This window comes from Protopterus annectens, chromosome 1.part1, assembly GCF_019279795.1.
Source record: "Protopterus annectens isolate FY-2018-M chromosome 1.part1, PAN1.0, whole genome shotgun sequence".
Classification (NCBI taxonomy): domain Eukaryota; kingdom Metazoa; phylum Chordata; order Ceratodontiformes; family Protopteridae; genus Protopterus; species Protopterus annectens.
In genome coordinates this window covers 951,201,834-951,226,245 of record NC_056726.1, presented here as the reverse complement: position 1 = coordinate 951,226,245, position 24,412 = coordinate 951,201,834, and the positions used below count along the sequence as shown (strand labels likewise).

The 24,412-nt window shown below is 42.0% G+C and overlaps 1 protein-coding gene across 1 annotated transcript in view; it reads right to left on the bottom strand.

Annotated features, from left to right (window-relative positions):
• Positions 1-24,412, bottom strand: part of IAH1 (isoamyl acetate hydrolyzing esterase 1 (putative)) — a 408,138-nt gene that overhangs the window by 22,004 nt on the left and 361,722 nt on the right. The window contains exon 5 of the mRNA XM_044079155.1: positions 13,989-14,110. Coding sequence (XP_043935090.1) covers positions 13,989-14,110 — 122 coding nt within the window. The remainder of the gene's footprint in view (positions 1-13,988; positions 14,111-24,412) is intronic.

The following is a 24,412-nucleotide window of genomic DNA, read 5'->3' as shown; positions in this document are numbered from 1 at the left end:
GGTATCTGAGGCTAGTGCTAATCATAATGTAAATCACGTGCTACACAAGTTCACCCTTTCCTTCATAGGTAAGTACTAAGTTATCAGTCTACACAATATTACAGGTCTAGTCAATAACCAGAGATTAGAATCAAATCCTGTACTTTGTATTTATGAGGTTAAAAAACAATCCTGACCAGCCTGCTTGTTCATTTTATTTTATTTTATTTGTATTTGTTTATCAGGGTAGAGCACTGATCTACATGGACTTTTTTCAGACTCAGTCTGGTTAAGGAATTTGCTCAGAGTCACACAGTTTGGCAATGGAGTCTGAGGGGAATCAAACCTTGCACCACTGGACCACAGAAAACAGCTTGTTAACAGCTCTTTAATCTTCTAAGCCAACTGACAGACAAAAATAGTATCCACCTGTAAATCTGAAATAACATATATATGATGACATAATCTGAAACAAATGTTGAAATAATATACACTTACCTAGCTTAGAGAATACCATACAAGCAGCTGGCAGAAAGCTACTCACCTAGCATACCTCTCAATCAAGAAATCTGGACAAAGCCTGGCACAATGGGGTTACAAAGGCCCAAAAATAGGAAAGGATTTTAAATACTGCTTTTATAAACTTAGAAAGTTGGTAGAATAACAGGATATGTATTAAAATGGATTTTCTAAAGGATATAACATTTTGAAATTCAAATGTATCACATTATTTACTAATTTCATTCCTCAGATCATCCCAGTGATTTGCCAGAAAACCAAACATTTTATTTGGAACAGAACGAAATTCTGAGGCAAAAAACTGGACATTCTGCAAAAATCTGGACAGTTGAGAGGTATACTACAGGGATCAAAGGAAAGTGTTTATAAGTGCATCGGGTCTACATTAGATTGTCAAAATCTTCTTTCATTGTCAGATTATTATTATTACCACTATCCATCGAAACTAACTTCAGCGAACATCGAAATTTTTTACAGGGTAATTAACCAACTGGCCACTACCACACACATCGCACTAAATCAAACCCATCCAAGTTGGGGGCTTTTGCCCCACACTCCCCTTAACTATATATACCAACTCCAAGAATGCATTACGGTGGAGAAAAGGGCAAAGCTGTGGTGTTGGTCAATTGGTTACTTACTCTGTAAAAAAAATGTCGATGTTCACTGAAGTTGGTTTCAATGGATAGGGGTCGATGAATAAGCTGTTGATGAAGGAAGATTTTGACGGTCTGATACAGACCCCAGTGCATCACCTCATGTTGCAAGAGCATGTCTGTTATCGCTGGTGGAAAGAGTTGGAGAAATTATCATAGACCTGAATTCTAGGGGCTTTGTTCTTGAGAACTAACTTCCCAAGTGTGGCGTGATTTCCTCCAAGTCATGATACTGACAACTAAGCTTGTAAAATTGTTTACCAAAGACCAAGTGTCTGTAGTTCAAATGTCTGCAATACAGACATTATTGAAATAAGCACTGAAGGCAGCCACTCATTGTGGAGTGGTCTTTGATCACAGTATTTACCAAGAGATGGTTTCCTAACTGATGACAAAGGGTAATGCAGTTGGCACTCTACCTAAAATGCCTGCTTGGTAATTACAAGTCGTTTCTTCCCCAGAGAAAAGGAGACAAAGAGCTAATCCACCTCCCTAAATTTGTATACCCTGTTTGGGTAAAATCTGTGCTGTTAATATGCAAGAGAATGAAAGACCCCCCCACACACACACACACACACACACAACACACACACACACACACACACACACACACACACACACACACACTGTTTACCACTGCAGAGAAAACCAGAAAGCACCCCTATTCTTGTGGTGTTGTTATAGTTGTTGGCTTTGCAGCTGCTCGCCCCTACTGGAAATTTGATCTGGAACACCCCTCCCAGTCTGGTGTTCACTCTACTTAATACAGAGAGAACATTTGAGAAGGCCAACCCACTTAGATTCTTAACCTCTGCTCCTCCTTCCCTTCTCCTTGCACTTTACTAATAATAATAAAAAAAAATGCACTTTATTTTGCTTTTGCCTCTTCTTAAAAGTACTCAATTGTATTTATTCTGCTGCATTTATTACTGCTTGGTAGTAACCTGATTAAATTGTAACTGTTATTCTAAGCCTTTCAGTTTAAGCACTTGGGCTTCAGACCAGTTGTTTTACATTGAGAAGGTTTGTGGACTGCACTGTTGTGGCAGGACAAGTAGCTTACATCCTTCTAAATTGGGAACTGCTGATTGAGGCTCAGTGTCTGTTATAAGTGTATTAGTTCTGGTTTAAGCACTTGGGCTTCAGGCCAGTTATTTTACATTAAAAGAAGGTTTGTGGTCTGCACTCTTGTGGGAGGAGAGGTTAGATTCTGCCCTTCTGAGCTGGGAATTTCTGGTTAAATGATTATTGTGGCTGCTTATTTGAACTGTTTCTTTCTGAAATTGCTGCACCTTGTTCGCTGTAGCATAGACTAGATTCAGGAATGCTGAATCTAGCTTTGTTTGTATAACTTGAGCACTAATCCAGGACACCTTTTTTGGAGAAGGTTCCCCTGCACCCTAGTGGCAGGAGTGTGTAGTTAGAACTTGTCTGAAGACTGCTGGAACAGGGCTCAGTTTTGAGCTTTTATTACTGGTTAATTGGGTAATTTGCTTAAATCAGTTTGCTTGTTTTCTATTGTTATATAGAAAATGCACTTTATTCATCTGCTTTTACTGTATTTGTGTTTCTACCTACTTTATTGCATTTATTCTGCTGCATTTATCACTGCTTCTTAGTAGCCTGATTAACTTGTAACTGTTATTCTAAGCCTTTGGTTGAAGCACTTGTGGCAGGACAGGTAACTTACATCCATCTAAGTTAGAAGTTGCTGACTGAAGGCTTAGTGTTCTGTTATTCTAAGAGTGTATTAGTTTCGGTTTAAGCACCTGGGCTTTGGGCCAGTTATTTTACATTAAGAAGGTGTGGTCTGCACTCTTGTGGGAGGAGAGGGTAGATTCTGCCCTTCTGAACTGGGAGTTTCTGGTTAAAGTCTTATTGTGCCTGCTTATTTGAACTGTTTCTTTCTGAAATTGGTATGCCTTGTTGACTAAATTCAAACCTGCTGAATCTAGCTTTGTTTTTATAACTTGAGCAGTAATCCAGACCATCTTTTTTAGGAGAAGGTTCCCCTGCACCCTAGTGGCAGAAGTATGCAGTTAGGACTTGTCTGATTGAAGACTGCTGGAACGGGGCTCAGTTTTTAGCTTTTTATTGGTTAATTTGTTTAAATCAGTTTGCTCATTTGCTACTGTTTTATCTATCTATCTATATATATATATATATATATATATATATATATATATATATATATATATATATATATCTATATCTATATATATATCTATATATATATATATATATAAATAAACACTTTATGCATCGCCACTTAGCTAGGGGTAAAATATTCCTGGTGCCATAAAGTCTGCACTTCAAATGTTCCCTTAGAACTAGCCAGTTTTTTAGTTTTAGCACTCAAATCTGTTTCTTTGAGCTCAGCACTTGTTCAGAACTTGTTGTAAGCACTAAATAAGCTACAAAGTACTACAGCACTCAACTTTCCTCACTTGTCTAGAGGAAAACAGTTTTTAGTACTTAATAAATAAGCACCTATACAGGCATGTCTAAGGGTCAGCTACTGGTGTTTTCTCCTGTCTACCTGATGAATCTGGCATCTTGGGGGAATGCAGCAATTGCCTTATGAACACAGACAACCCTCTCCTCCTACCACCCAACACTACAACCTGTGAGAGATGCACTTATAGCCAAACTGGAAGCAAAGCTCTCTTCACCCAAGACCGGACTAGACAGTCAAGAGGAGAAGGTAAACACTTGCACCACACCACATTCATCACATAGTCCCTCAAAACCTACACCACCAAAACACACATATAACACAAAACACACACCTACATTCGCGGAGGCTCTCAATAAAAATCTGCTCAAGCAACAGAGACCTCTAAAGCAGAAATTCATTCAACCTCCCCCCCCCCCCCAACACAACCCAAAAAACACATAGCCCACAAACTCAGTGTGCCACTCGACCACAGCCCATAAGGCATAACAATGTACTCAACACTCTAGTCATAGGTGACTCTATAGTCAGGCACACTGATGTTCCACTCACCAGGCTAAACAAGGAGAAAGTTATTGACAGCTGCCTGTCGGGTGCCAGGATCCATCACATAACACACGCACTCAGGTCACTCCATAACATGTACAAATATGACTCTGTCATTGTCCATGTTGGTGTGAATGACCGGAGACGTACATCCCTGGACTACATGAAAAGAGACACAGAGGAGTTCTCAGATCTTGTAGCCCAGGCAGGTATGACCCTAGCACTGAGTAGCATCCTGCCATCACCCAGAATTATACCATAGTACAAGGACAAAATAATTGACTTCAACAAATGGCTAAGCTTCTGGTGTCATTCTAAGGGGATCCGGTATCTGTCTGCCTGGGATGACATGATCGACAGAGCACGATGCTTTGCCAGAGATGGCCTGCACCTGTCACCCATGGAATTCTGGATACTGGCTAAGGCTCTTGCCACCCCAATAGTGCCTTTTTTAGGCAAGGTTTAAATGAGAAATTCACCACCGTAACAGGTACAAGCAAGCAAAATCTGAGGGTAATGCTACTCAATGCTAGAAGTCTAAACCTCAAAATGCATTCACTTGAGGCACTCCTTAAAATGGAGAACATCGACATCTGTGCAGTGACAGAGACCTGGTTCAAAGCTCCAGAGAGCACCCCTGCATTACCAGGCTATAATTCATACCACACCTTTGGGCCACCAAACCTGGACCGAAACACTAAAGGTGGAGGCGTGTCCATATTCATTAAGGATATCCACACCTCCAGGCTAGTTGCTCAGCATAATGCATCTGAGATTACCCAAGTGCAACTAACTCTGGGCAAGACCGCAATCCAAATTGTAACTTGCTACAGATCCCCCACCATGCCCCAGGATTCCCACTCCTCATTTCTTGATACACTGGAAAATATTAGGGTAGAACCCAACACCCTAATAATGGGTGATTTCAACTACCCCACCATTAACTGGGAAAACTACTCATGTACCAACTTTTTTGCTCAACATTTTCTGGTATTCGTAAATTCCAACGCCTTGGATCAACTTATCCACACCCCCACCAGGGGCAGCAATATCCTACACCTGGTCCTTACCAACACTGGCGACCGGTGTTCCACACCAGAGGTCAGTTCCTTGTTGGTCAGATCCGACCACAAGCTAATCAGCCTAGACATCCACATCCCGCCCCCTATCCCCCATTGGGGAAACCACCGTAAAAAATGTCTCCAAAGCCAACTTCACAACACCCACGCAGATGGACAATACAGGTACGACTGCTGAATCTTACACAAATGCACTTTATAAGCACTTACACGAGTGCATGGATCGTGCTATCCCTAACAGAACCAAGATGCTATCCTCCAAAAAAAGGAAGCCAATCTGGTGGTCCCCTGCCATAAACAAACTCTACAACATAAGAAAGAAACTGTTGCAAAAAAGAGTAAAATCCCATGACTGGAAGAACTCCCTGGTCAGCCTCAGTAAGAAGCTGAGATCTCTCTCATAAAATCCTCCAAAGCTAGTTATGAAAACAAAATCACCACTGATTCTACAGACAACCACAAAGCATTCTATAGCTATGTCAAGTATCTCAATGGCAACACTCAGATCTGCTCTGAGTTACAACACAATGGCACTAAATATACAGAACCAACTGATATTGCCAACACCCCCCCCTACCCCCTAAAGGGCCCATCTCTATACCGGAAGAATGCAAAGTTCCTGTAATCACTGCTGCACAGGTAAGAACCACACTCTCCAAAGCCAAGAACACAGCATCCATGGGACCTGACAACATCCCAGGCTGCATTCTACATGAACTACAGAATGAAATGGCACCCCACCTAAGCACCATGTTCAATCATAGCCTCACCTCAGGCTTTGTGCCCACTGAATGGCGCACAGCGACGGTTATCCCATTCCCCAAAGGGGGAGCCACCACAGACCCCGGGAACTACTGCACCATTAGCCTAACTAGCCTGGTCTGCAAGGCCATGGAACGTATCATCATGGAACTTATAAACAAAGACAATGGTAATCTCCAAACTCTGGACCCCACCCAGTTCGGGTTTGTAAAAGGCAGATCATGTCTCCTAAACCTGATAAGACTTCTTTGAAGCAGTCACCAATGCCGTAGATGAGGGTAAGGTGGTTCACACAGCCCATCTAGATCTCGCCAAGGCTTTTGACAGCATTCCCCACTCTGGAATTATAGATAAACTCACTAAACTAGGTATAAATCCCTATGTCACAAGATGGGTTGCTAAGTGGCTCACTGACAGAACCCACACTGTGAAAATAGAGACTCCAAATCCAACTTCAGACCAGTGACAAGTGGAGTACCACAGGGTTCAGTCCTGGGTCCTCTCCTGTTTGGTATCTACTTTTCTGAAGTACAGGCTAACACAGAAGGTCTTTGGGTAATGAAGTTCGCAGATGACTGCAAATTAGGAGCCATAATTCATAGGTTCATAGGTTCATACTAGGCTATCTGCCCTAGGGCATTTATAAGCCTAGCCAGAGTGTGTTTGGCTTTCGCCACCCATTTTAAATAAATTTTGCTATGCCTTTTTTTGAGGCTAGTATACTGTGCCTCTGTCTAACAGTGACACAGAAGTGATAGCCGGGGTAAACCTATGATCTCCCATCCACTCATCAAGATTCCTCTTGAAGAGAGTCAATGTGGGACTCAGCCTAACCTGGACTGGGATTTTATTCCAGAGTGAAGGGAGCCTCTGGGTTATGAATCTGTCCCTCCAGCATGTCCTATTTATTTCAGTGCTGAGGTTCAAGTCTCTCAAGCGCGTAGCTTGATGGGATTTGGATTTTCTGAGGTGCAGCATGTCCATTAATTCCGGGTTGGACATGGCTTTATACGTCAGGCACAGATCGCCTCTGAGCAGGCGGTACGCCACTGAGTAGAGCTGGAGTTTCTTTAACCAGGCAGCATATGGCATCTGTTTGAGCCCTTTGATCCTCTTGGTGAGGTACTTTTGGGGTCTTTCCAGTTGCTGCAGGTGTCTGGTAAGGTACATCCCAAAAGGGGCATTGTACTCAATTATGGGCCTGATGAGGGATGAGTAAAGAGGTACGATGACCTCCCCTGATCTAGATGTGAATTCCTTCATGATTAGGTGGGCTATATAAAATGTTTTTCTAACCACTTTGGCCACGTGGTTGTCAAATGAGAGATTGCTATCAACTTGGGTCCCCAGGTCCCTAATGACTTCTTCTGTACTTAATGGATTACCACCTATGTGGTAATTTGTGGGCACTTTTGCCAAAGGGGATGACTATACACTTTTTGGCGTTTAGCTTGAGGCCATGGCTCTGGCACCAGTTGTCTGTTTCTATGAGGCCCTTTTGGAGGATGCTTGTGTTGGCTGGAGAGTTGATTATGGCGCCCAGTTTGCAGTCATCTGCGAACTTGGTCAGCCACAGTCCTTCTGTGTTGGCCTGTACCGCTGAGAAATATATACCGAACAAGAAAGGTCCCAGGACTGAGCCTTGTGGGACGCCACTTGTAACTGGTTTGGAGTCTGACATGGCTCCAGCAATTCTAACCATGTGGGTTCTGTCCTTGAGCCAGTTTGCAACCCATCTAGTGACATAGGGGTTTATATTTAAGCTGGTGAGCTTATCTATAATGCCCGAGTGGGGTATTGTATCGAAGGCTTTTGCGAGGTCCAGGTAGGCTGTGTGGACCACCTTCTCCTCGTCAATGGCCTTGGTGACTGTTTCAAAGAAATCGACCAGGTTTACGAGGCAGGATCTGCCCTTAACAAAGCCAAACTGGGTAGGATCCAGTGTGTGTAGGTCCACAATATCTTTATTTATGAGGTCCTTGATGATCCTTTCCATACCTTTGCAGACCAAGCTAGTCAGGCTTATGGGGCGATAGTTTCCAGGATCCGTTGAGGCACCACCTTTGTGGAGAGGGACCACTGTTGCTGTACGCCACTCTTTGGGTACATATCCTGTAGTAAGGCTAAAATTGAACAGTAGTTTTATGTTTGGGTTTAGCTCTTCTTGGAGTTCATGTAGGACGCAGCCCGGGACACCATCTGGTCCCACTGATGCTGTGTTTTTTGCTTTGGAGAGGCCGGCTCTTACCTGAGCATCTGAGATGTCAGGGGGGCAGCACTCTGTTGGGATAGATATTTGCCCTTTTGGTGGGGAGAGGGGGGAAGTTTGCACTGAACCTGTCAGCTAGGATGTTGGCAATGTCTGTGGGCTCTGTGTATTTCTTGTCATTTTGGACTAATTCTGAGCATATCTGGGAATTCCCACCCAGGTTCCTAACATAACTAAAGAAAGCCTTGTGATTATCCTTAGTGTCCTGTGCAATTTTTCTCTCGAAGCTGGCCTTAGACGATTTTATGAGTGCCCGTAGTTTTTTGCTAATACTGATCAGAGATGCCTTCCCTTTTTGGGATTTTGCTCTATCATGTAGTAGCTTCCTCCTTCTACTGTATAGTTTGTTTATGGCTGGGGTCCACCAGACAGGACGTCTGCCTTTGGAGGATTGGGTCTTGGTTTTATTTGGTATTGCATGATCCATGCATTCCTGAAGGTGTTCATAGAATGCATTTATAAAGGATTCTGCGGTCTGGGCCGTATTTTCCACAGGCCCGGGGGCTTTGAAGGATTTCGCCTCGGTTTTGAGGCGTGTGAAATTTGCTTTAGAGAAGTTTTTCACTGTGGTTTTCTGGGCAGGGGGTGGGGTCGAGATGTGAATATCCAGTGAGATTAGTTTATGGTCTGATCTTACCAGTGAGGGATACACTTCTGGTCTGGAGCATAGTGTCCCCATGTTGGTGATGATCAGGTCCAGTATGTTTTCCCCTCTTGTGGGAGTGGCAACAAGTTGTTCCATAGCATTTGAGTTTATAAATTCTAGGAACCTTTGGGCTAGGGTTTTGGAGCTAGAGTAATGCTCCCAGTCTATGTTTGGGTAGTTGAAGTCGCCCAATATAATGATGTTTGGAGAGACCTTCATATTTTCCAGTATTCTCAGGAAGGCCAAGTGGGGTTCCTGTGTTTGGGAGGGTGGTCTGTAGCAGGCTATAAACTGGAAGGCAGTTTTACCCACAGTTAGTTGCACATGGATAGTCTCTGATGCTTCATGCTGTGCCACTAACCTGGAGGTGTGGGTATCTTTGACGAATATTGATACTCCCCCTCCTTTTGTGGTTCGGTCCACGTTTTGGGGCCGAAAAGCATGGTATGAGGTATAACCTGGTAGTGCTGGGGTGCTCTCGGGAGCCTTGAACCAGGTTTCTGTTACTGCACAGATATCGATGTTCTCCATGCTAAGGAGAGTTTCGAGTGCGTGCATCTTCAGGTTTAGACTTCTGGCGTTGAGTAGCATTACTCTTAGTTTCTTATCCCTTGTGATACCTATGGAGGTGGGTTTGTCTTTTGAGCCTTGCCTAAAAAAGGCACTATGGGGGTAGCAAGAGCCTTTGCCAATATCCAAAAGCCCAGGGGTGACAGGTGCAAGCCGTCCCTAGCGAAGCATCGTGGCTTGTCAAGCATGTCATCCCAGGCTGACAGGCATTGGATCCCCTTTGAATGACACCAACACTTAAGCCAATTGTTGAAATTGATCATCTTGTCTTCATATTATGGCATCATTCTTGGTGAGGGTAAGATGCTACTCAAGGTCAGGGTCATACCGGCCTGGGCTACATGCTCAGAGAGCTCCTCTATGTCTCTTTTCATGTAGTCCAGGGAGGTACGTCTCAGGTCATTCACACCAGCATGGACAATGACTGAGTCATATTTGCACTTGCCTTGGAGTGACCTGAGTGCTTGTGTTATGTGGCGGATCCTAGCGCCCGACAGGCAGCTCACCATGACCTTCTCCTTGTTCAGCCTGGTGAGCGGACGTCAGTGTGCCTGACGATAGAGTCACCTATTACAAGTGTATCAGGTGTGTTGTTTAGCCTTAAGGGCTGTGACTGTTCGGCACACTGGCTTTGTGAGCTATGTGTTGCACGTGTTTTGTTTTGGGGTAGCGGTTGCTTGGGTGTCTGCTTTGGAGGTCTCTGCTGCTTAGGCAGATTTTTATTTAGAGCCTCCGAGTATGTTTTTGTGTGTTTATGTGTTTGGTTTGTTGTTGTGGTAGGTCTATGTGAGACTGGAATTGTAGCGAGTGTGGTTTCCTTCTCCTCCTGACTGGTTACGCCAGTACTGAGTTGAGAGAGCTTAGCCTCCAGTTTGGCTATATGGTTGCATCTCTCACATGTGTTGGAATTTGTTGGGAGGAGGAGAGAGTTGTCTGTGTACATGAGGCAGTTGTGACATTGCCTCAAGATTCCCAGATTCACCAGCTGGACCGGAGAGGAGCTTGACAACTGACCTTTGGACATGCTAGAATAGTATTGGGAATTCCTTTATAACTGAAAAAAGGGCCAATGGGGAATAAGGTACTCAAGGGGAGTTTGTGAGGGTGTAGTGCTTTTCATTTTTTAGAGCTGACTTATATAATTGCTTTAGTGAGCAAGTGCCAGGTAACTTAAATGCAATGTGCTACAGGTAACTTAAATGCAAAAACGACAAACAGTAACTTTCTTTCAAGTGAAACAAGGAAATAAGTACAGTAAGCAATGCAGATATCACTAAGGATCCATAGAAGTGCTAAAAGGCCGCGTTTTAGGTGGAATTAGTGTTTCAGGGAAATAAACAAACAACAAGCATACAAATAAAGCTAGATTCAGCAGGCCTGGATCTAGTCTATGCTACAGCAAACAAGGTGTACCAATTTCAGTAAGAAACAGTTAGAATATGCAGGCACTATAAGCCTCTAACCAGAAATTCCCTGCTCAGAAGGGCAGAGTCCAGCCTCTCCTCCCACAAGAGTGCAGACCGCAATCCTTCTTAACGTAAAATAACTGGCCTGAAGCCCAAGTGCTTAAACCAGAACTAATACACTTTTAGAATAACAGACACTGAGCTCTCAATCAGCAGTTCCCAACTTAGAAGGATGTAAGCTACCTGTCCTGTCACCACAGTGCAGGCCACAAACCTTCCTAATGTAAAACAACTGGTCTGAAGCCCAAGTGCTTAATCCAAAAGACTTAGAAATGATAGCTACACTTCAATCAAGTTACTACCAGCAGTAATAAATACAACTGAATACTTTAAAGAATGCCTGGATTAGTGCTCAAGTTATACAAACAAAGCTAGATTCAGCAGGCCTGGATCTAGTCTATTCTACAGCAAACGAGGTGTACCAATTTCAGTAAGAAGCAGTTCAAATATGCAGGCACTATAAGCTTTAACCAAAAATTCCCAGCTCAGAAGGACAGAGTCCAGCCTCTCCTCCCACAAGAGTGCAGAACACGAACCCTCTTAATGTAAAATAACTGGCCTCAAGCCCAAGTGCTTAAACCAGAATGAATACACTTTTAGAATAACAGACACTGAGCCCTCAATCAGCAGTTCCCAACTTAGAAGGATGTAAGCTACCTGTTCTGCCACTACAGTGCAGACCACAAACCTTCCTAATGTAAAACTGGTCTGAAGCCCAGGTGCTTAAACTAAAAGGCTTACAATGAGTTACACCAAGCAGTAATAAATACAACTGAGTACATTTAAGATGCCGCAAAAGCAAAATAAAGTAGGAAAAAACACAAATACAGTAAAAGCAGATAAATTTTTTTTTTGGAAAGAGAGAAAGGAAAGAAACTAAGCTGACTGGCCTTCTCAAATGCTCTCCCTGTACTGGGTAGAATGAGGTAATGACACTAACGATGTGAACTCCTAACGATGTGGACATCCTACAAAAGGGCCTCACTGAGACAGATGCCTGGTGTCAAAGCCATGGCCTCAAGCTCAATGCCAAAAAGTGCATTGTCATCCCCTTTGGTAAAAACTCTGTACACATGAGCTACCACATAGGTGGTAGTCTACTTAACACATGAAAGTGTGATAACAGACCTTAGGACACAGGTGGACAGTAGTCTCTCCTTTCATAATCACAGCACCACAATAGTCAAGAAATCCTTCTACGTGGCACACCACATCACAAAAGTTTCTCATCCAGGAAAAAAGAGGTCATTGTTCCCCTCTACTCATTACTCATTAGACCCATTAAAGAGTACAATGCCCCTTTTGGTATGTACCTCACAAGACATTTACAACAACTGGAAAGGCCGCAGAAATCCCTCACAAAGAGGATTACTGGCCTCAAACAGATGCCCTATGCAGACTGCCTCAAAAAACTACAGCTTTACTCTGTCGTATATCGCCTACTCAGATGCGATCTCTGCCTAACATACAAAGCTATGTCAAACCCACAGCTGCTGTACATGCTCCACTTAAAGAAATCCCAATCCCTCCGAGCTACATGCTCTAGGGACCTACACCTTGTCACCACAATAAACAGAACATGCTGGAGGGATAGATTCCTGTCCCAGAGACTTCCCATACTCTGGAACAAACTGCCTATCTGTATCAAACAAAGCTCCTCATTAGCACTCTTCAAGAAAAATCTTGACGATTGGATGGAAAATAGGAAATTCACCCCGTGGATCACCTTTGTGGCTCTGCTCGACAGGGGGCACCTTTTTGGCTAGGCTTGTATAGGCCCTCGGGTGATAGCCTAGTACCTACCTATGAGCCTATGAACCTATGAAGAAACAAAGTTTAATCCTGCTGAAATGGAAGACTCAGGCATTGGGCAGGCAAGACCATCTGCCATGGAATTCAGCTCTCACTGGGAGGAGGAACTAGGTTCCTCAATGAGAACAGGGATTCTTCAGTTCTTTAAGAAGCTGCCTGATCAGCTGGCTGGCCACATCTCTGCCTTCCACAAGGTTATAATATGCAGAGATACTTGATAAAGGCACCCTGGTTATGAAATCACACAAGCCCAGACTACACAATTGCCCACAATAAGCCACTTGGAACTTTACCCACACAAAAACATAGGTTTTCCAAGTAGAAAGTTTTATTGGCAGCCTCAGTAATCTCAGGCTACATTGGTTTAGCTGCAGTGGGTATGACTGAAACAAGATTAACTTATTAGATTTGACCCTTCTTTATATAAGCAAAAAGCCAATGTTAACAATGAAATCATGAAATTGTGGGGAGGAGGAGGAAGCTTCCCCTTACTCCCAGGGTTGTGTGACCTTGGAGGTACTATATTTAGAGATTCAGGTTGTGTGTAGGTATAGGGGAAGCTTGTCCCCTGCAAAAAGTAATTCTTTTATATTGTTGTTACATAAAAGTAGTAAAAAGCTGCACTTCTCGTTTGAGTTGTTAAACAAAAGTTATGGACTCACCATAGCAATAGATCTGTGTTGTCTGTTTCTGTACTCAACAGAAGGGTTTTGGATCAGACCACTGATCTGACACTGGCCACTCTTTCAGACTTTAGGATGTGTAGCTCTGGTACCTGGCCTGTCATCCAGAAAGGGGAACATTCGGAACCCTTGCAGTCTGAGATAAGCTGCAACAACTGTCATGCATTCGTGAGCACCCGAACCGGATGGGGGGGGGGGGTTGAGACCAAAGGGTTTATTTATCTGCAACTATTTACCATGAAAGCCCAAATGGGCATAACCCCTTTACACTGAAGGACTTAATACAGCATAAGTTTCACAAAATACAATTAAACTGTTTATCATATATGGAAAGAACATCACACTGGAACACAGAATAAATACACAAATGTAATACAGAAATTATTCTTTCGAATAAATTCAGCCAGCAAGCACAACAGACCATTTCAAGATTGCTTCCAATATTACATTTCACGTAACAAAAGACTGTTTTCAGTCATAAGGAAGAAAGGTTAAAATACACCATTTGCACATTACTGAAATGTATGAGTACAGTGTACAGTGTACCTGATTATCCGCTTGCATGAGTGTCCAAAGATCTAGTACATCAGTTCCGCATTCTGTAGCTACCTCAACACAGGCTCTAGCATACTTTCCAGTCACAGAGTTGAGGCGATTTAGTTGACAGCCTGGTTTGGAGAAAGAATATGTGATAGATCATAAAGCAGCATGAAACATAGGGCATTTATGTACACCCAAAGCAGATTAACCATTCTTCTCAACACTAAGAAGAGCAAATAAATCTATCCAATACATATGGCAACGTATGGCTGGAAGAGAACTTGCCTACATATCACAAGAGGTCTGTCTGGAAAAGACCGCAAAGCCAGGTGGGCAGCCAGCTACACTGGTGTAAAAGGATGAATCACTGACTACAACCAAGGTGAGCCAAGTTTGATTAGCCTCTCTGGTAACTGCTTGAGATGCCACTGGGGAGAAGGAGTGCTGCAGCTTTGCAGGCTCACGACACACACAGAGATACACACACACACACACACACACACACACACACACACAGAGACACACACACACACACACACACACACACACACACACACACACACACACACACACACACCAGGGTACACATTCCTATGGCTTAATCTCCAGTGGTTACCTGAGATCTCATTGGAGCATTGGCTTTAAGGGGGGCATGCCATCCTGTGGGTTTACAACACTAGCAGAAGCAGGTGACGTGATCTAGTTAATGCCAACTGCATGCTAAACCCTGGACATGTGCAGCGGGGTTAAGGGTACACAAATATAATCAACCGTGATGGGTACAAAATTACTGTCTCTCTTGGTCGGCACTTGCCTTTGTGTATGGGGAGCAAATGGAACAGTGGACTGATATAGGGTCTGTTTGTTGAAAGTAAACACAAAAAAGCCACACAGCTGAAGTCCACGTAAGTACTTTACTGTATAAAACAATAAAAACACAACGAATGTAAGCGCTTTTGTAAGGCACCAATAACCAAACTTCCTCAGACAAATTACCCTACAAGTGCTCAACATTTTATACAAAAAGGCATACCCCCATAATTGTTAAATTAGCCCCTATTGGTGATCACATTGAATATAATGAAAACAACATTCAACATATTCACCAACACACAGGAAACAAATATTAAACTTTCCATATGTTAAATAAAATAAAAATAAAAAAATAATGAATAAAAATATATATGTTTATATTAAATAAACCTAAAAAGCTTTAACCTGTTCACATGTAAGTAAAAAAGTTATCTGTCCAACACTCAATTTCAATTCACTGATAATGGTTATAGCCTCATTAAGACCTGGGGGTGAGTGGGCATTAAGAGAAACCTGTCACCAGGTTTCTCTTTCTTCCAAAAACAACTTCCAAGGGTCCTCCCCCCATTTTTTTTTTATATGTTCGAAGTTTTAATACTTCGGTCATATAAGTTTAATTATATGACTTTCGAAGTTTTGAAACTTCGAACATATAATATAGACTCGAGATCTGAATGAATAGTATTGATACAATAAAACAGAAGGGATGTTGAACAAAATTTACCTCACAAGAAGCTAAGTACTGTCAGAACACTATGAAAAAATGCAAAATAAAGCAAACTGTTAGCTGCTACTATGGCAAATACAAAACAGAATTAAATTAACAGAAAAAAAAATTACAGCCAACTTGGGTTTTCTTGCTAGCATCTTAGAAACTACAAAACATAAGATTAACAAAAAATTCCAAAGTTCAGAAATAAGTAAATTTGGCATAAAATCATCAGCTCTTTTACCACTCTCATCACCATAAGGGCTCTACAAGCCATCAACCAGTACAAAGTAACAGTTTATTCATAAACTACAACACAAGTACTTCACAATCACTGCAGACTCTAGCCATCTTGTCCTTCATTGAGTTCTACAGTCAGTGTTGTGTGTCCTGTTTGTGTGGATATGGTGCACGCTACTTTACTAAATCCCACCTCTACTGGTAATATTTGGAATAAGGTCCTTCTCGGGAAAACACCCACCAAACAAACTGATACTTGTAAAACAAACTGGAAAAAAAAAGGTAAACTGATATCCGAATCCCTTAAGGCTTCTCAAATGACTAACTGGATATGCAGCTGTGACAACACCTGAAAACTTCATTCCCTTACTAAATCACCCTCATACAAACTTTTGTATATAACCCTCCATCTGTACTACTGCATCTATCAGTTGACTTAAGCTGTAATTAATTATTTTCGCTTGCTAATAATTATTTGCATCATAGGGTCATACATTGTTACTAGGTGATTTATACATAGGAAACTTAGCAACAGCGACAGCAGTATAAACTATGCTTATCCATAATGGACCGTGGGGGAGAATGGGGTGTATTTATGGTTACTCATCCATTCGTCCACATTGCACATGAAGAGGGTAAGGGAACTATTTTGTGTAATGAGCAAGGGGAGTGTATGTATTCAATAAAAGCAGAAATCTTTGGGTAAAACATCCAACTCTCCACCAGGTTCTGTTTATGTTACAAGCAAGTTTGAGTCTTTAGTGAAGGTGTTCATGATATTCCAAATTTTGTGAATATGAAGGAGGCCACTCAATACAGGGTCTTTATGGGTGAATTATGCTAAAATGAGATCATCCCTTAGAAATCTGTAGGAGAGAGAGATGAAGGTCAGGGTTTTGAAGTGCTCAGTTAAGAAATGAAGCTCAAGCCCTTACCTTTTTAGCAAGGAAATAAGAGTATGTTGAGTTGGATTACGGGTTTGGCCAGGTATATAGCTAATGAAGTACTGAATTCAATAATGGGCCTGATGAGGGATGAGTAGAGAGGTATATTTAATGTTCTTGGACTTAAAAAGATATATCCTTAGACATCAGCTAGACAGGGTAGAATTTTCTAATGACCGTGGATACATGGTAATCACGAGAGAGCTCACTGTCGACAAAGGTGCCCAGGTCTGTAACTGTGGCAGTCTTGTACCACACTGACCTGACAGCAGCATGGGTACTCATGTTTTCTAAAAACAGCTATACTATACATTTTTTGCATTTAGTTTAAGGCCATGATCTTCGCACCCTTTGTTTGAATATGTTATGCCTTGCTGAAGAGTACAGGAGTAGTCTTTGGGGGATTTTATGACAATACAACACCAACTTTGCAATCATCACCAAACTTGGTTTACCAAAGACCACTGACATCTGAGAAACATATACTAAATAGGAACAGCTTGCATTCTTATTACTGGAAGAATGTGTGCCACATTACCTTTACTTGTTGGGTACTGCCAGTGAACTCATTTGCTAAATGGCAGGTGACAAAGGAGTCTGCAATAAACCTGGCCAGCTTGTCTATGATGCCTCAGGGTGGTATGATTTTAAAGGTTTTATTTTTTACGGCTAGGACAGGGTATGCAGTGTACATTGATTTGCCTTTGAAAAATGTCCACGATATTTAGCAGGTAACACCTGCCCTTCATTACCCCAATACTGCAAACTCCTAGTGCCCGAGTTTATAAGGTAAATAATAATGTGTTCCATTGTTTCACAGATAAGGCTTGTGTCAACAGCTGCGCAGATTAGCAGTGGAACCACTTTTGAGGAGGAGGAGGAAAGGACCATAGCTGTTTTCCATGCCTCAGTTTTGAAGCCCGATGACAGACTGAGGTTGAAAAGATCATAGAGTAAGTCAGTATGACAATACTTCAAACTACCACACAAGCACCATGGTACATTATCAGGGACTATAGAACTAGTATTTTTGATCTTGGAGAGAGCCTTGAGGGTCTGCTCAGTGGAGATCAAAAGGGATCCTCAGGAGCTCAAGGGTATAGAAGCAGGGTGGAGATGGCAGGTCAGAAGCTTGAACTAAATTTGCCCGCTAATATGCTGGCTATGTCTTCAGGGGCAGAAGAGGTAGTATCATCATGTACTAATTCCATATAATACTAGGCATTATTTCTACATTTTCTGATACAGCCAAAGAACGACTTGTGGTTACTTGTGACATATGCGGTCATTTTCAGTTCATACGTTACCTCAGCAGATTTGATTTTGTTTGTAAATTGATTGTTTAGCTTTGGAAGTTTGACTGTGAGGTGTGGTGTTTCACTTTTAATGAAGAGTATTTTTTTCCGTTTATTGTACAATTTGTTTATTCTGGGGTTAAACCAAAGGGTCTTGTTTTTAAACTTGGCATTATACTTGTTTCAGACTGGCACTGAGTTCTCTATGTTGGTGATGAGGTGAATGATGAAACTTATATGAATGCAGCTGAGCCAGCTACTGGGTCTTTACCAGGGAGAGGCCTTATAACTTTCTCAAGTCATCAAACAATTAAAATAGATTGGCCTTTATATAGGTGAACATGGCAGTATGAATGTGGATTTTGGAATGCAATCTAATGGTGAAGACCACTGTGTGACGGTCAAATTCAAGGAACGAGGACATCATTTTAGGTGAAAAGCATAAGGGGACCACATTTGTGATGACTAGGTCTAATACACTGGAATATCTAGTAGGGAATCCAACAATCTAAAATGTTAGCAATGATAACATCTAGGAAGCACTGATTGTATGTTTTACCTTTACTAACAAAATATAAAGAAGCGGCAACTGCTGTAAACATTCTGAAGTATATTCTGATCTGACAATGTATCTGATTCTGTCTCACTCTTTTTTTGCCTAATAACTTTGCTAAACCTGCCCCATCTCCAAGCACAATACCTTGGCTTTCTGATAAGGGGCATGCACATCAAATTCCACTTTTTCATTAACTTTTAGAATTTATGCCAAAGGCCACAATTCATCCAGATATGTCAAGTATATAACAGGCATTTATATGTATATTCTCACACATTACAGTGAGAATGTGTATCAGTGTTTTACTGTATTATCCCCCCATGGACACATCTCTCAGTCCCTACTAAACAAATGCCACAGTTTGCCATTTGCTTGTCTCATTTAGTCCATATTAGGGCTTTACAATGGGGTCTGAGGGATACATATAAATTGGATACATATAAACTGCCTGACAATTTCTCATTTTCCTACAATTTAACCCTGCGCCTCCAGTCCCTATGGAATGTAGGGGTCACTCACCATTGCAGTAGCCCATAATTAGTGCCAGGGATCTCAGTACATCTTTGTATCCTAGTCTACTATCACATAAAATTAACATTACCACCTTCCTACCCCAAATATTTCAAAACAATGTGTTCACATACTGGTTATGGTGTTTACCTCACAAGCAACAGGTACAGAGTTTGATTCTCACCATGGGAAATGGACTTGGCTTAAAAAGGGCCACAAGTGTAGTTAGCCTAGTACTTACCTGTGACCCCTATGACTACACAAAGCTTTTAGAAATTCTCAAATGCAATCCATACAAACTACCATATCATTATCACATGAACAAAAACAAATCACTTGGCTAACCCTAGAATATTAAATTAAATGATCCCTTGCCTGACATAAATATCTTGAACCATAACACAGGATCAGTATTCCCTTCCTCTGCATGGATTAGGACAATGCACTGTAAGTTTTTACAGTAGTTCCTTAGCCTGCCTCACTATTTCCTTGTCTTTCTCTGTTCCTTCTGGTTTGTTCAAGATGTAAGTCAACGTATTCTTAGACAAAAAATAAAAATCTATTAATCTAGCTCTATGAATGGCCTAACTACAGAACTCCTTAAGTCCTCTTTCAAAATCAACCTAGCTGTCTGTACCCACTGCACCATAGTGGGATTCTGCGGTATTATTTCCACAGAAAATATATATACTTTTGGGTTACTAGTGGTATAAACCACAAAACTGCATGGTCACTTTTAGGAACCACTTAAAGAATCAGACCTTTTACAAAATGAATTTTTATCAGAATGACAGACCTGCCCCCCCCCCCCCCCCCATTAGCTGCAGTAAGCTTTCTATGGCGGACTAGAACACCCATAAGATTTGCAAGATAGAGTTTTTCTTCTGATTTCCCTTTTCTCCTTTCACTACTGCAGTGATATTATACATCATTTTCTACTCATTCTTGACTAACTTTCCACTTACTCTAATTAGTATAACAAAGCAATTTTTAACTACACTCCTGTTCTCATTTCTATATTTACAATTGTCTAGATTTTTAACTATTAATCATGTAATCTGCCTTGCATGTATTATTTGCAGTTAGAGAATGGGCGATCCATAAATCTGACTGAAGAATGAATGTTCTCTAGCAGGGTATAAAGGAATGCTTCTGAAAAACGAGTCCCCCGCTTCACGGCAGCATATCAAGCTGCCGTGGAGCTTGGATTGAAAAAAATCTAACAACCCCCATTAGTTTACACTTGCTAAGTAGCACTTTTGCTGTTTAGCGAGTGTAAAATAATAAAAAATTTAAATAAAAAAATGTGTTTATGTCTGTGTGTGAGAGTGTATGTGTGTGGGAGAGTGAGAGACTGATTGAGCTGTTATCTTACACTCGCTAAGCAGCACTTTTGCTGTTTACTTAGTGTAAAATAAATGAAACCGAAAAAAATGTGTGTGTGTGTGTGTGTGTATATATATATATATATATATATATATATATATATATATATATATATATATATATATATATATATGTTTCTGTCTGTGTGTGAGTGAATGCGTGCATGAAAGCACAACAGACTGCACACGTGTGTGTGTGTGCGCGCGAGAGAGTGAAGAGCGAGCACGATCCTGGGCAGCAACAGCATCAGTTAAGAGGTTCTCGTACCTCCTGACCACACCACCCAACCTCTCAGCACAAGAAATCTGAACAAAGCCACAAATAACAAGGGACAAATGACCAAAAATAAGGACATATTTTAAATATTGCTCTTATAAACTTAGTTGCTAGAACAACAGGGTGTCCATTAGCAAGTATTATCTGCAGGATATGAAGTCTGAAACTCAACTGTCATTATTTAATGACTTCAATCCTCTCTGATTTGTCAGAAAACTATACATTTTATGAGTTTGGGCCAAACATACTAGCCAAAAACCCGAACATTCTGCAAAAATCTGGACAGGTGAAATGTATGCTCTGTTGACTCTTAGCTCAAAATATCTGGATAAACCAAAAATAAATGGGGGACAAAGGTTCAAAATGGGAACAGATTTTACTTGATTATTGGTATCTGTGTTAACATATATTTTCTGAAACAGATGTATGTGTGTGAGGCTGAGTGAGAGTGACAGCAAAGATGTTTGCATACTTCTGGACCTTTCAGCTAAAGAAATCTGGATAAAGCCTAAAATAAAGAGGGGAACTTAGGCTCAAAAACAGGAACATATTTTAATTACTGCTCTTGCTTAATTGAAAGGATATGTGTTAGTATGAATTTTCTGAAGAAAATAATACTCTGAAACTCAAATGCATGCCATTACTTAGTAAATTCAATCTCCAACGACTCGCAACAAACCAAATGTTTTAGGAGTAAGCGATCAAAAAATAAAGTAAACGCCCGGATATTTCTTTAAGTGTTATATTTTAGATGTAAAATGGGCGACCACGGTGGTGCTGCGGTTAGCGTTGCCGCCTCACAGCAAAGGTTCTCTGGTTCGATCCTCGGCTGGCGTGCCTTCTGTGCGGAGTCTGCATGTCCTCCCTGTGGTCTCGTGGGTTTCCTCCGGGTGCTCCGGTTTCCTCCCACATCTCAAAGACATGCTGTAGGTGGATTGGACACTCTAAATTGGCCCTAGGTGTGTGTGTGTGTGTGTGTGTGTGTGTGTGTGTGTGTGTGTGTGTGTGTGTGTGTGTGTGTGTGTGTGTGTGTGTGTGTGTGTGCCTTCTGTGGAAGGTTGTGCGTCGGGCTGGCAACTCGACACTGTAAAACTCCACTGCCAATCATGAGCGGACAGATGATCCGCTGTGGAGACCCCTAACCGGGAAAAGCCAAAAGAAGAATAATAATTTTGGATGTAAAATCCTTCCTCCAACACCATTAACATATACTACAGGAAGTTTGAAACATTAGGAGGAGGAACTATTTTACATAAAAGAATATAGCATTTAAATAAATAAATAATTAAAATAATTTTACAGACAGCCCATTTTCTAAGTGCAAAAATGCCCTGCAGGGTCTGAGGTGTCGGACCTCATAATACCCCTGCGCGGGCATTAATTACACATTAACACACACACCCTGTCGGGCATTATTGCTTGCATGTACGCTACCATGGTTTCATTTACATCTTTGTAACCTTATGCACTCTATTCTGTATGCATGTATCTCAATCTGTTTTATTATTGCTGCTGTGGTGCAGCGGTTAGTGTTGTCGCCTCACAGCAAGAGGTTCTCCCGTTCGATTCTCGGCTGGAGCACCTTCTGTGTAGAGTCTGCATGTCCTCTCAGCGGTCGAGTTACGTTTAAAGACATGCAGGTAGGTGCGTGCGTGAATGAGAAGTTATGTACCTACCATAACGTTCCATGTTAGTTGTCTTCTTCTTGCCTTCTTTCTTGCTGGATGGGTTCGGAGCCGATCCTCGGCTCTGACTCGGCTAATTCCACCGGCATAAGGCTCCTCTATATCCCACAATGCTAGGCGGTAACTACTCAGATCTCGTTTAATAGCTAAAACAAAGCAGTTCTAGTCTCCATAGTATGGAGAAGAGAGAAAAAGAACCCACCTCTATATAAACCTGTATGTAAGCTACCACAAACATAAAAGGGAGAATAGAGATGGTAGAACATGTGGGAAGGAAGCCCCAATGGAAGATCCCAAAAATTCCTATCGGTCTGTCCAGGCTGGGGAGAAGGAGGGTGGGACACACGAAAGAAGGCGAGAAGAAGACAACTAACATGGAACGTTATGGTAGGTACATAACTTCTCAATGTTAAGTTGTCAATCTCGCCTTCATTCTTGCTGGATGGGACCACGTCCCTAGGTGGCTTATCGGAACAGACTCTTGAGAACAGTGGAACCAAAGTTGGCACGGTTTCTGGAGGCCATATCCAATTTGTAATGTGAGATAAAGGTATGAGGTGAAGCCCATGTGGCTGCTGCGCAAATGGAATCTATTGGTAACCTGTCCTGAAAAGCTACAGATGTAGCTAATGCCCTCGTTGAATGAGCTCTAGGTCTTGAAGGCAGTTTTTGATGTCTGATTTCATAGATGAAGGTAATTATAGATAAGCCATCTTGAAAGGGACACTTTAGAAACTGGAAGGCCCATTTTCCCTTCCGCATAAGACAGGAAGAGCTGGTCAGATTTCCTGAACTGTTTAGTCCTGTCTAAATAATATCGAAGTTGGCGATGAACATCTAGAAAATGTAACTTTTGTTCCGACCTGTTGGAATAATCAGGGAAGAAGACAGGAAGATCAATAGTCTGGTTTAGATTTGCCTCAGAGGAAACCTTAGGCAAGAAGGACGGATTAGTCCGGAGGGACACCCTGTCTTTATGGAAAACTAAGTAAGGAGGATGACTGCAAAGAGCATGAAGTTCAGATACCCTTCTAGCTGATGTTATGGCTACTAGAAAAAGTGTTTTCCATGAGAGCAACTTAAGAGGGCATGAAGCCGCAGGTTCGAAGGGGGGGAAAATCAAGGACGCTAGGACCAAATTCAAGTCCCACTGAGGTGGGGGATCTTTGATTGGGGGCTTGAGCAAAAAGACACCTCTTAGAAAGGCTTTGCAAAGTTTATGGGACATGATACTGGAGTCTGAGACACCTACATGAAAGCTAGATATAGCAGCTAGTTGTACTCTAATGGTAGATGAGGAAAAGCCTAAATGAAAGAGCTCTGCCAGGAAGTCTAGGATAGACTGGATAGGTGCGGTGATGGGGTCTATATTTTTTGATGCTGCTCAGAAGGAAAAACATTTCCACTTACTATTGTAAATCCTTCTGGTAGAAGACTTGTGAGAGGCTATCAGGATGCTACGGACCGAATGAGAAATTAAAGGAATCCTGGCTAGGGTAGGAATCGGAGAAACCACACTGTGAGGTTGAGAGATTGGAGGGAGTGGTACAGCTGGCCCGACTGGTGGGTCAAAAGATCTGGCACTGGGTCCAGATGCCAAGGCTGCTCCAAGAGGTAATGATGCAGGAACGGAAACCATATCTGTTGAGGCCAGTAAGGGGCAATGAGGATCATAGTGACTCTCAAGGCGATAGCTCTCTGAATTAATTGAGAGATCAGTGGAAAAAGGGGGAAAGCATACAGAAGTCCCAGGGGCCAATCGTGGACTAGAGCGTCTCTGTTGGGTTGGCCTGGTAGAGGGAAGAGGGTGAAGAAATCGTGACACTTGTTGTTTTGGGGAGTAGCAAAAAGATCGCAGCAAGGCCGGCCCCATCTTCGAAAGATTTCTTCCAGCACTGATTTTTTTAGAGACCACTCGTGAGGCATGAGAATAGCCCTGCTCAACTTGTCCGCAATCACGTTGGACTTCCCGGGAATGTGCGTTGCTATCAGAAACCGCTGAGAAGAAATCGCCCA